At 39.8% G+C, this 12,472-nt stretch overlaps 1 protein-coding gene and 1 long non-coding RNA gene across 4 annotated transcripts in view; both read right to left on the bottom strand.

Annotated features, from left to right (window-relative positions):
* CFAP74 (cilia and flagella associated protein 74) overlaps positions 1 to 6,943 on the bottom strand; it is a 44,974-nt gene extending 38,031 nt beyond the window's left edge. For 2 of the 3 annotated variants that reach the window (XM_054222172.1, XM_054222174.1), the window contains exons 1-6: positions 6,584 to 6,796; positions 5,329 to 5,479; positions 4,303 to 4,393; positions 3,209 to 3,355; positions 2,327 to 2,425; positions 432 to 536 (exon numbers count right to left, since the gene is read on the bottom strand). In XM_054222172.1, coding sequence (XP_054078147.1) covers positions 432 to 536; positions 2,327 to 2,425; positions 3,209 to 3,355; positions 4,303 to 4,393; positions 5,329 to 5,461 — 575 coding nt within the window. In that variant the 5' untranslated portion in view covers positions 5,462 to 5,479; positions 6,584 to 6,796. Of the gene's footprint in view, positions 1 to 431; positions 537 to 2,326; positions 2,426 to 3,208; positions 3,356 to 4,302; positions 4,394 to 5,328; positions 5,480 to 6,583; positions 6,797 to 6,851 lie in introns of those variants that run through there. The other variant, XM_054222173.1, reaches the window with a different exon arrangement.
* Positions 6,944 to 8,654: 1,711 nt separating this feature from the next.
* Positions 8,655 to 12,472, bottom strand: part of LOC128918236 (uncharacterized) — a 37,465-nt gene continuing 33,647 nt past the window's right edge. The window contains exon 3 of the long non-coding RNA XR_008469473.1: positions 8,655 to 11,378. This is a non-coding gene — a long non-coding RNA (uncharacterized LOC128918236). The remainder of the gene's footprint in view (positions 11,379 to 12,472) is intronic.

Genomic DNA, 12,472 nt, shown 5'->3' with positions numbered 1-12,472 from the left:
CAGTACCACTACGTCTCCATCATTCTCAATTTCAGACTTTTCCTTTACGCCCTATAAAAAACACTAAGAGGCCTGAATTAGAAGTGTTTATGCTTATTCAGAGATCAGCGTCATAGATAGGTCTACTTTAGTTCAGCTTATTTTCCATTTAAAACAAGGGCTGTTTAGGTCCACAATGTATCCACAACTCCAAATAAAATCAAAACTTCATTTGTGTGTGCAAAACTAACCCAGGAGCTGAGCCACACAGTTCAGGCTAGAAGTTGCTCTCAAGATATTTGCCTTGCAGTCAACTTCCCATGACCTCAAATTATGGAGTTCAGTATTTACAAGCAACTTCTCCAGTGATCAACTTCTGAACCCGTTAAGCAGCATATGAAGACCATAATAAAGATTGACTCCCAATCACACTGTTTTCTCATTCTACTTACATGTTTTCTTTTAGTGTCAAAAAAATTTGAAACTCAAAATCCTTCTCATTCTCCAGTTCAGTGCACAGTCGTCTGCGCATTGCCCGAAGGCGGGACAAGACTGCGCTGTTAACATCAAAAAGAAACAATCAGAAAGAAATTGGAACTAATAAAGGTTGAAAAAAAATTCCCTCACAACAAGATCACCAACAGTAAAAAATAGCTTTGAGGCTGAGATTTATGTATTAGAATTTCACTAATTTATGCAGTCTCTTACTTCGTCTCCATTCTTCATTCAAAGGCATAGCTTTAAACTATTACACAATGGTTGAAATTTACACAGGAGTATTTGTTTCAAAAGCACTGACCAGTAGCTTAACATGACTATTAAATTCTCAAGCTGATAAAAGTAGTATTAATGAAAATAGCTTTAGGCAAACCTAGAGACCCTAGAGTGATTTTGCTTTAAAAACGTCATTATATTATTCCACGTACTTTGCCTACAATGGCTGCGTTGCCACGCAGTTGTTTGTTCTCTCTCCTCTACCCCAGAAAACTAGTAGACAGTACCCTACAGAATCAACAGAGAGTGAACTGACTACATTCAGCATAAATGCCCTGCCTCAAAATGAAAACTGGAAACGGATCCTCTACCTGCAGTTACTATTCTAACTTTGAAATTTTTGTACTGGGCGTAAGTAATGCTAATGGCAGCCAGTATTTTCATTATTGCTAAAACGTGATGCCTTTGAGCTTCACAAGACAGAAATTTATCAAGTCTTCTTACTCCACTATCCACTTGCTAAATATAATAGACTGTGAGAATTGCTATTTTTCTGCATATTTAGATCTCACAATTCTACAATGCTTTTCTGCCTTTGTTGGTTTTTGTTACTAGGACTGTCTCTTTGAGATCCTGAACAGGGAGTACTAGCACCCATCACAAGAGTCTCGTTAGCATTCAACTCACTGTTTTTGTTTAAGCAGCTATTCCATTTTGGCAGTTAATCTACCTTTATCATTCATCAATATTCTAACTTGAAGATTAACACAGGTCATAAAATGCAGCTGCGAAGTTTGTTCACAATACACTGGCTCCTGGTACATAAGCCACCCACTTCTTTCTATTTAAACCAAATGTGAAGAGTACAGTAAATTGCCTCCCACTTTATAGCAAAAGTGTTTCAGAACAGCTCCTGTATGCAGGACTACTCCCGAAAGGCATTCATGCATTTCACAACACAAGACAAACAGAAAAAGAAATGGCATATATATAAATCTTGATTGTAATAGCTACCAGAAGCAAAACCATGACCTCTAAAACTGCCGCAGCACATTGGTGTTGGCTCATCATACTGAATAGACGCGATTGAGACCCTGATAAACACAATTGACAGTAGTGGGATAGGCTGATTTAATAACCTGTTGTTACATTTTAAAATACATGCCTCTCTCCTATCCATTCCTAAGTTTCCAGCTCTTTCTGCACTGATTTACCTAACAGAATATTACCTCTAGGCCAGAAATGATGAAAAACCAATGACTCCCGAGGCAATGCACCATTATTCTTTACTTCAAAAGAAGGAATTATTGCTGAAAATACGTCAGCTGGAAAGTGACTGCAACATTAGTGTTCACCAACACGGGAGTGAATGCACTGCTCTGCTCACCAGCTGAAAGTGCAATACCCTTGTTACCAGAATAGCCTCCCAAGCTAACGCAGCCACATCTTAACCTGAGAACGGCAATGGGTTTCATCACTGATCTATTAACATCTTTAATACATGTGCTCAAAAATTCTAGCAACTGTTCAACAACATGAAGAGATGAAAACAGGAAAGTCTATCTCATTAATTACACAGACAATCATAGTAGATGCCTGTAATCTTTGGTATCCAGAAATACTCTCTACCTACACATTGCCAGCCTCCTCCTCTCTCTCTATTTCAACGTCTACACGCTCCAGCTGCTTTGCTAGCATCTTGATCTGCAGCTGACAGGTACTCAGCTTGTCTCTGCAAGAAACAAACAGGTTATTTATATTTTGTAAGTTCTTTACTTTTTCCCATGAAACTCTTCCTTCTGAGGGCAAGATTCACAGTGAGGACTCCTTCAATCCTCCCAACTCCCCACCACTATCCCACTTCTCCTTTTCAGGTCTCATTGCAAGGTTCTTCAGAAGCCCCTGTTAATTTCAAGCATTTTCTCCCAAAATACAAAAAAAAACGTAACAAAACTTTATTCTGACTTCATCCAGAGTTCAGATACTATCAAAAATGACAAAAGCATAAGCGGTATCTTTTTACGTTAATCTCCTTCAGATATATTTGCTGCTAAAGAACATCTTTGTGACCTTAACATAGCAAAACACTCATAGCAGGTGCTTATCTTAAAGTATGTGAATAACCTCATCAATTCTAACATACCATTTCAATCACAGTCAAAAAAAAAAAATGTTTAAAATGAGTTTTCCACTTGATGTTTCCACTTGATGTTGAACCAGCAGGATTGTAAAGACATCACTGAAAGGAATTAGCATCTAATTATCCCAGACCAAACACCTCTTCTTTAACATTCACTGCTGTGCTTCATTTTTCAAGTATGTAATTAATTTCTATCCTTGATCCTTAATTCTTTACAAGGGTTTGGGGATATATGGAATATATTCTATTAAACAAGTGTTTGTATCATGTAACTTTCATGAAAAAATATATAAACTCTAATATTCATAACAGATACAGTATCCCAGTATTTGACGACGATTTATGCTGACGGATTATGTTTGCTTAAACACTAACCTGGCTTTTTGGACCGCGAGTTCCTTTTCTCTGGCTATGTCATTGAGCTCTTTTAGGTTCCTCTGTAAGGCTAATACGCAAATTCTATCCAGAGACTTCATAGACTGAATATTATTAATGTCACCCAAACAGTGTTCCAAGCTTTCCCTTTGAATTGAAACACACAATTAACAACAAAAACATTGAGAAATTGAAAAGTTACATGAAGTTTGTACATCATCCACTTAGACTTTTGTGGGTTAATTGTTTTCCATTTTACTCTTATTCTAGCAGAACTGTTACAAATATGACCAGTATAAATAAGGGGAGGAAAATTAACATAATCTATACAAGAAGTTTACATGCATATACTTAAGCCAAGATTTTTAGACTTGGATATCTGATGTTGAACATTTATACCAACATTTAATGCATTAATTATATATCTTTGTTTTGAAATGTCTGTGGGTTTGCAAATTCTATTTTCCCTGAACAATAGTTTAAAACTTTAAAGGGAACACTCTAAACTAGTTTAAGACATATTATATACAGCTGATCGGTTTGTGGGGTGAGTTAATCTCTCTTATCATTTTGGCCTGCCTAAACATTTGTAAAAATCAACATAGTACTAATCTATCATCATACTAATTCTGCGCTAATTGACTTTAAATAGTGGTACAAAACTGTATATATTAAACAACTTTCCAATCCAACACTGACATTCTTCAGCAGACAAATTTCTCTTTTTCCAACAGCTCCTGATGTTTTACAAGTACAGAGAGATGAAATTATTACAAAGAGCTGGCTGGGTTTTGTAAGTGTAAATTGGTTAGTGGAATGCCCCTTTGAGGAAAGCTCATTGGCCCACGTTAACATGTACACACCTACAATGGCTTCAGATTAAAGAGTGTCCAGAGTCTGCCTTTATCTTACTCAACTCATTGGTTTAACAGTAGTAACCAATTTAATTTATTTTTTGTGGAAAGTTCTATATTGCCTATGACTAATTTGACAAAAAAATGCATAGTTGAATTAACCAAACCTTATTGTGAAAAGGTAAACTAATGCCATAAAGGAAAATACTGTTAGAATTGGTGACAAACCAAGTTATTTACATGCTAGAATCAGACTGGTCTCCACCTCCTTCAGAAGCATCCTTGCTTCCCATCTTGCCACCACCAGCCAGCTCTTCTTCAAGCTCAGATTCTAATAGACATTAAAACAACAGTTAAATAGAGGCTTTGAGCTTTAAAATGCAAAGCTCCAGTATACTTGCTGTCAAGTCAAAACACAGAGAATCAGAGACGACATTTTATAGCGTTGCTGCAGCCTATATAAAAAAAATCCACTTGCCAAACCACACAGGACTATACTGTCATGCACCTGCAAACCAAACCAGGAAAACGCTCTCTGCTTTCAATATGGAAGTGTCACCAACAAGCCAATGGATGTGGGGAAAAAAAACACCAAAAAACACGGGGGGCTAATGTTTTGGCAGGTTTTGGCCAACACTTCAATATGTTTATCTTATACTACCTTGTCCAACTGTACTGTGGAGATAGACATTTTCTGCTAAGTATTTACATGATCAAGAAAACGACAATGAGAAAAGAACAGCCAAAGAATTCTTTTTAACATAAAGATCAGTATTCATGATAATCTACAAAACAGTAGATATGTTTTCTCACATAACCTACTGAAACATACTTTTGAACACAATTAGAGAAATCGACTGCCTATTAAGTAGTATCTAGTGCCAGTTTAGATGTCTTAGGGTACCCAACATCCTCATAGAGTTGAATCTACAGAAGACCTATGCCATTCTGGAGCCAGACGAGAGAGTCTGGAGCACTAGATGCCTACCTATGAGCCACTGAATCAAGTCCATACAGTCAAATATTAGATTTTTAATATCAATAACTGAATCAAAATGCCTTACAGAGGTAAAAAGTACTGAAATAATGTGTTAGATTTGGATTAGTTACAGCTGTGTAGCGTCATGCTAGAGAACACCTACTGGAATCATTGCATTTACTTGGAGTATCTTTCAACCCTAGAACTGTACTGTTCTCGGCTACTAAATTAGCAGACACATTAATGTTAGGCCTTTGTAAGTTATCAAAACAGTTCATTATTTTCACCTTCCCAGTGTTCTTCCCCATTAGAGAACCCATGGGCTTTGTCTTCTTTTTCTTTCTTCTCCAGAAACGGTAGAGGAGATTTTTGATCTTCTTCCTCACTATAACTGGTCTCCTTATCTTCCATACTGACCATTCTTTCAAAACAACCAGGCTAAGAGAGAGAAGAGCGCACATTTTATATATATAATCTCCCCAGAACTTGCAATAGTGGTGACTATGTCTTGAGATTAACTAATACTAATTCAGTAAATACTTAACACATGAGAAACAACTTGATACAATCACACACACCTTTGTACTAGTCACGCATTTGGACTATCGACTTTAATGAATCTCTTCTAAAAAGAAAAGGACATTGCCATGTTTTTTATTTTTTGTTAATAACAATCAGTTCAATAATAAAATAAACCTTCTGAATATATTTTATCCACTTAGGCAACCACTTTACCTAGAATGATCAGGGAACAACTCCAACAAACACTACTTGCTCTTGTGTCTTATCTTCAGTGTTAAGTAAACTGTTCTCAAATGTTGATACAATTTATTAGATTCAGTAAATTCTATTTGTCATCTAGAATGAGTTATTACCACATGGTTGAGCATTCCATCAAGATCTTACTCATACAGAGGCTTGTACATGTGATTAATTTTAATGAAGGTGGTGGCTCAGCTTCGAGTGCATCTATGCAAATGTTTTCGCAGGACTCAAAAAACATACTAGAAGCCGGTACCTATTTTCTCTAGTTAAAGGAGCAGAGAAAACACACCACGGAATCTTAAGCGTGGAATAAACTAGCTAACTGATAAGAATGACCTTAAAACTAAGACAGAATTCCTACACTAGGCAACGGTTAATTTAAAGATGTTAGTGGCACTAAAAAGTAACACAAAGAAAATAAGCTGCCAATGCACCAATAGCAGCCCAAATACTTTCTGATAAGCCACTGCATTGTCAGGTAGAGCAAATCCATCTCCAATGCAAGGTATCAAGATTAAATTTAACTCTTTCATTTCATCCATGGATTTGTGGCTGTTCTTGCACCCTGCCTGTGCTGGCTCACACATCACCAGAGCTTTGAGTAAATTAGGCCAAGATCTACAGTATGGTTGAAGGCCCGATGGCCTCCTATGAGGACATCACAAGCCAGGCAGTGAAAGCCCCACTGCTTCCACCACTGCTCACGCTACAGAAGCCACACAGCACCTCAGCCTCCCCTCCTCAAAACACCATCTCCACCCTGGGTGCCCGCCGTACCCCAGCAATTCCACACGGCACAGGGCACCGCTGCGCAAACCACCAGAGCCCGCCTCAGGGCCGGCTGCGGGCCCGGGGTGCCTCAGGTGACCACGGCCAGAGGGCCGACCAGCCCGCCCGCCCAGCGAGCCGGGCCCGGCGGCCCACAGCGCTGCCCCCCGCCCAGGGCTGGGTCACGGAGACCACCGCGACGGCGAGCCGGACAGGCGGGCTGTGCGGGCCGTTCCCCGCCGCGCCCGTCCCTCCTTAGCCCGCAGCCCAGCCCCACCTCACCGCCGCCCACCTCCGCGGCGACCGTTAGACCGGCTGCCACGGCAACGGAGCGACCCACGGCGGAGAGCGCGGCGGGGGCGCCGCGGAGAGCCCGACGGCCCGCAGGCGCCGGAGGGAGCGGCGCGGCCCGGCGTGTCCCCCCCCTGCCCCGCGGGGTGGTGCGTGCCGGGGCGGGCTCCGCCGGGCGCTGGCGGATGAATCCCTCTGTAGCGAGTTACGCGATGAACTCCGCAGGGGAGATGCACGCGTATAAATCCGCGGAATTAGGAGCGCGGGGCGGATGTTCGGGGGTTACTCGAGCCAATGAATTAGGAAGATTTGACCCAGCTGAGCACTTGATCAGGGTTTTGGTGCTTTGTTGGTTGGGTTTTTTTCCGCCCTGGTTGATGGATTATTTTATTTTTAGTCGTGTAGATTAAAATCTGAACCACTATGAGGCGTGTCATCTTTCCCGTTTTGATTGGCAAGATTTATTATACGTTTCTGTGAGCCTTTGACATGTTCTGTAATATATAAAGGGATGGCTGGTAGTTCAAAATTACAGTGGCATTAAGGCTTCCATTTTATTAATGCGACTAATTACAGGGGCGAGAGCAGTCATGGCACCTGGTTCCCCTGTCCTGGGCACCTCACGTGGGTGAAATTTTCACCAAAATTTCAGCTTGCTATTTGTTCTGCATCCATTTATAATTTTTAAGCAAGTTGGTGGCATCGTGATTAAAAAAACCCCAACTCCGTAGTGAATGCGCATGAGTTTCTGCAACGCAGGAGTCCGACAGACGGAGGTCGGAGTACACACGTTTCAGATGAAGATTTCTGAGTTTCAATCCAGAATGAAGCTGTTTTAAACATCTTCTCAGAAATGCGCCTGTGCTATTCTGACAATAGGATGTCACCATTAGTTACTAATTAAAGGTTATTACAGCAAAAATCGTGTACTGATGGTGCTGCCCATTTCCAATGTCACACTGGGAACACTCCCTCTGGCTTCAGCAGAAACGGCAGCCTTTGAGGCTCCTTGTAGCACTTCAATAATCGTTAAAGTAGGCACAAAATCACTGAATGGAAAAGTATTTAGGTGATATTTCAGTAATTTACATAGTAAAGCTAAATGTCTGTAGTCGTAACGTGTCTCAGTTGGAAGGCTCTGTTCTTCAGAGGAATCTCCTGAACCCGCGTGTTTGCTACCATGCGTTCAGTTACCAGATTTTAGCTCTTAAATGGTAATTAAGCAGGTTTCCTTTCTACTCTATTCCATTATTACCGTGACAAAGTTAAGGAGCAGTGCAGCTTGATGCACGGAAAAGGAGATTTTTGTCCCCTTATCCTTGGCACTAGGCCTAAATGACGTGCTAGAGAAATTCAGCTATTCAAAGATTCAAAGTGACTCAGTTATTAAAATATTGGGACATCACTCTTTAAGCGGAGCTCTGTACTGAAATGCACGCTGATCCGTACATCGAGATGGAAGGCTTTTTCAGATTTATTTCATTGAGAATGTTCCTCAATTGTAAGCAATATTTCTGTAATGTTTTACAGCTGCTATGAGCAGTAAGGTCTGGTTTTTTGATAGCACGGATATAAGCACATGCTGCTAATCCAAGTATTTCTTTCCATTAGTCCCCACCCTCTAAAGTATATATTACTCACAGTGACCAATTCCTTGTTCTACACTTGTGCTATAGGTCCTGATTCTTTAGAAATACGTGGACATTTTCAGCTCTACAGACGGTGGAATCTTGATTTTATGGCATCTATTCAAATTACATAAAACAAATTACATACAGACATTTGCAGGATTAAAGCTACAAGATGTAGGCTAAAAATATGCAGTGATTAACTGTATAGCTCTCTCGGCAGATCTAGAATAGATAGAACTGTGGTTAACTCTGAACCTGCCAGTTCTCACACTCCTAGAGTCAGGATGTAAAAGATCCAAGCACGTTTTTTTCCCTCAAGAAAACATGTGGAAGAACACCTGGTAACATCACTGATTTTCAGTTTCTTGTGATATTTTTATTCATGGTATTTATTCAGTCTCAGTTTACAACTGTTTGGATGATTTTCATAACAGTAACAACAAATAAATGATAACTGTAGTTTTAGCAATAAATAAATCCAAGGTTAACCTCTAAGTTTCCTAAAATCCTAACCAGCACTTGAGTCAAAAAAGCCCAGGTGATTTTGCTGCGAACCATGATGGCTTAGAACCACTTGGCGTTCGGAGATGATTAGGAATGGAATTGGCGTTCCGTAGGAAATGTTGATGTAATATTCACTCTGAACTGGAATGAAGTTCAAATTGCTAATCCAGCTTAATACAGAAATACCAGATGTTTTGTTATTAAAGTCAGCACCAGTCGTTTCAGAGTGCACACGCCAGTTACGTCTGGCCGCGATGGCTTCACAGCCACCGGTCATGACTTTGTGTCAGGTAATACTTTGTCACTAGGGACAGGCAATCCAGGTTTTTATCTCCCATATAGATAAGAAAGCAGATATCTGCAGTTCCTCTGAAGATGCTGTGTTCTGGCTCCCCAGACAAGTTCGTCTCTCCCAATCCACACTTTACGTCCATCAACTAAAACTCAGGGAATCTCTTCCAGCTTTAAGCTCCAGGAGATTTACCAAAAGGCATCGGCTGGTGCCACTCTTCTAGATTTTGTAGGCACTGACCACCAGTGATGTGTCTCTGAGAAGCTGGGTAACGGAAGGAGCTTGTCTAAATCAAAATCCTGCTGTTTTCTTACTGTGAAGTTAAATTTAGAGGCGTTTCGGTGAAGTTGCTTTAGTACCCCCTCTTGATCAATTTGAAAGGTAGTGGAGCTGGACAGTTCGGTTTGCTCTACGGTACCGTACTGCGCTTCTACAGGCGGTTGGTATTTCTTTTCCAAACGTTTCCAAGGTGACAGCAGCTCATATATGGAGCTTTCTAGCTTTTAGGCAGGAAGACATGCCAATAATGGAATCTTTAATTTTTGCAGCGTGGTTCCTATGAGATTACATAAAACAACTTCTCTGCCCCTATTTGGGTATATATTGATCAATGCTGGACTGTAAACAATGGCAAAGCATTGATAAGCATCTTCCTAATGAGAGATCCTTACCGACGGAGCAAGAAAGAATGAGGGGGGTATTTGCCGCGGGAGGAACGACCTGGGAACATTCCACTGACAGCAACACATCTGGAGAGAGACAGTCATCTCCAGCCCTGGAACTAGCCCTGGCTCAGGGGCAAAGTGGGGAATTTCATCCCAAATCTGCTGCACGGAGAAGAGAAAAAGAGGGCAAAGTGTCTGGCCACACTGCACTTCATGGTTATCAAGAAAATCTCTGCAGACTGAGGGAGGAACTGGGTGTTCTACAGAACATTTGGAAACAGATAAAAGCTAGATTTGTCAGCCAGCTCTTTAGGTGACCGGAAAATTAACATTGTGGTTATACTGATATTTATTAAATACAGACACGTTTGTGTTGGGGCCATGGGACATTCGTACAGTGCAAGTACAGTACAACATCTGAAATGCGCTAAATATTCCCACAATGCGATTGCTACTGATATTCCCAAACCTCATTTATAAAAATAGGCATATGTGTGTAATTTATATATCTAGAGACATTTGGCGACGTTGCCACAACAGTCTTTCACGAGCTGTTTATGTGGAATCATGGGAGAGTGAAAGTAATTATCCATGTGGTACATTTTTTTGCCTCTAAAAATTATATGTGACAATATGACATCTTTACTTTGCTGGCAGTAAAACCACCTGTCCTGTTTAGAAAATGATCTGTTAAGAATATCTGTTAAGAATATTAAGGTAATGCAGTGCAACTGTAAAATAAATTTAAATAATGTCTTTTTGATATGCTCTCAAAATCCTCAGGTGATAAAGGACTATGAAAACTTGTTATTTGGCCCAAATCACTGAGCATATTTCTCCTCAATCCCATCAAATCATGCCCTCCAGCTAATTATTTTATGGTAGCAGTTACAAAAGCATGGATGACTATGATCAGGAAGAAGTCACACCTGTTACATGTTCCAGAAGAAAAATACCTGACAGGTTTTGAAATATGGGTTTCTGGGTTTAATTATAGTAAACTATTATTTCGAAGTTGTGACTTTTGCTTACTACTTGAGAAAGGGTAAATAATTCAAAAATTGCTAATTGTTAATATAGTAATAATAACAACTAATGATTTAATAAGTAATAACGTCTAAATGATATTTATTTGTAAAATTGTGCAGATGTGGGTGGAGCCCATCAACTTTTGATAGACTGGCGTGGTCAGATGATATGAGATACTGAGTAGGTGCCCCGTTGGTCGTTATCACATGGCTTTGCCAGCTCGACCACCGCTTTGTGTGCACAACTGCAAAGAGGAAAGTTTGTTCCAAACTGTGTCACTCTGACCCCGTCGCGTTGGAGCACGGTTCGATCCCACGCAGTCTCTGATGATCCGTCTGAGCTCCAAATGCAAGGTCAGACCACAGGATGGGTATTTTCGTAAAAGCTAGTGCCTGCAGCCGTACAGAGTGAGGAGAGAGAATAATTTAGTAGAGTGACAAAAAGGCTTAAGAAAAATTTAGTATCACAGGCCATCTTTTTAAGAATGTTTGACAGATCCAAGCCAGTAGCTAAAGGAAAGCTTTAATTATTTTCAAGAGGATTAGATGAGACAGATTTGGGCAGCTTATTTATTTTGTTTTGTTTTGATGTTTTAATAGCAATTTTAATTGTTTTTTATTCTATCTCTTGAGCAATTTTAATCTGCCATTGACTGTAAAGAGTTTGGGATATTCTGCTAGAATTGTAGGAAATTAAATATACGGCTGATCATTATTATTTTATCCCCTCTTCCCTTTGGCTAATAGGAATTATTAATCTTGAGTGGGGGTGTAGCTATATATACATGTATATATATATGTAACAGCCTATTTTGCATAAATATGTATTTGTATGCAGAATCAACTAAAACCAAGGCTGAATGACCTAGCATTTGTCCTTATTCTGTATAATATAGAGGATATAATTAAGACCCGAATACAGCAAATGTAATTTATTTATCTGAGAGAAGTTACACATTTATTTTAGGATGTTGTGGGAATGGATCTTAGAACATCTCTTTTTCTGAAGTAGAGGCACAAAGTGGTAGCTAAATCAGTCCTGTGAAAATAACATGGGATTTTGTTAAACCCAGGCACTATTATGGTGGTGATGGAAAACTCCCCCTATGTATTTCTTTCATTCATCATGACATTATTTATCCTAATCTGTAGTATAAAACCTTGATCATTCAAGATGATTTCAGCAATTGGATAAATATCCCTATGCAATGCCCAGTGAAATGAACGGGACAGTTAATTTCTTTCAGGGATAATCAGAACTCTGATAATATACCTGGATCACCAGATTTTTTCAGAAAAAAATATTGAGATCCTGAAGCTAAACATATTCCCATCACAATTGCATTGAAGAAGGTGGGGAGTCACCTTACTGGTTTTGGCCGTAGAGCTCATGAAAAAGGAGCGTAGTGGTAGAAGGAGAAGTAAGAAAGAGAACAACCTAATGAATTTAGAAAAAATATGTCGGTGATACTCTTCCTCTTTTTCTT

The sequence above is a fragment of the Rissa tridactyla genome, chromosome 16, assembly GCF_028500815.1.
Source record: "Rissa tridactyla isolate bRisTri1 chromosome 16, bRisTri1.patW.cur.20221130, whole genome shotgun sequence".
NCBI lineage: Eukaryota > Metazoa > Chordata > Aves > Charadriiformes > Laridae > Rissa > Rissa tridactyla.
This window is presented reverse-complemented; position numbering and strand designations above follow the sequence as displayed.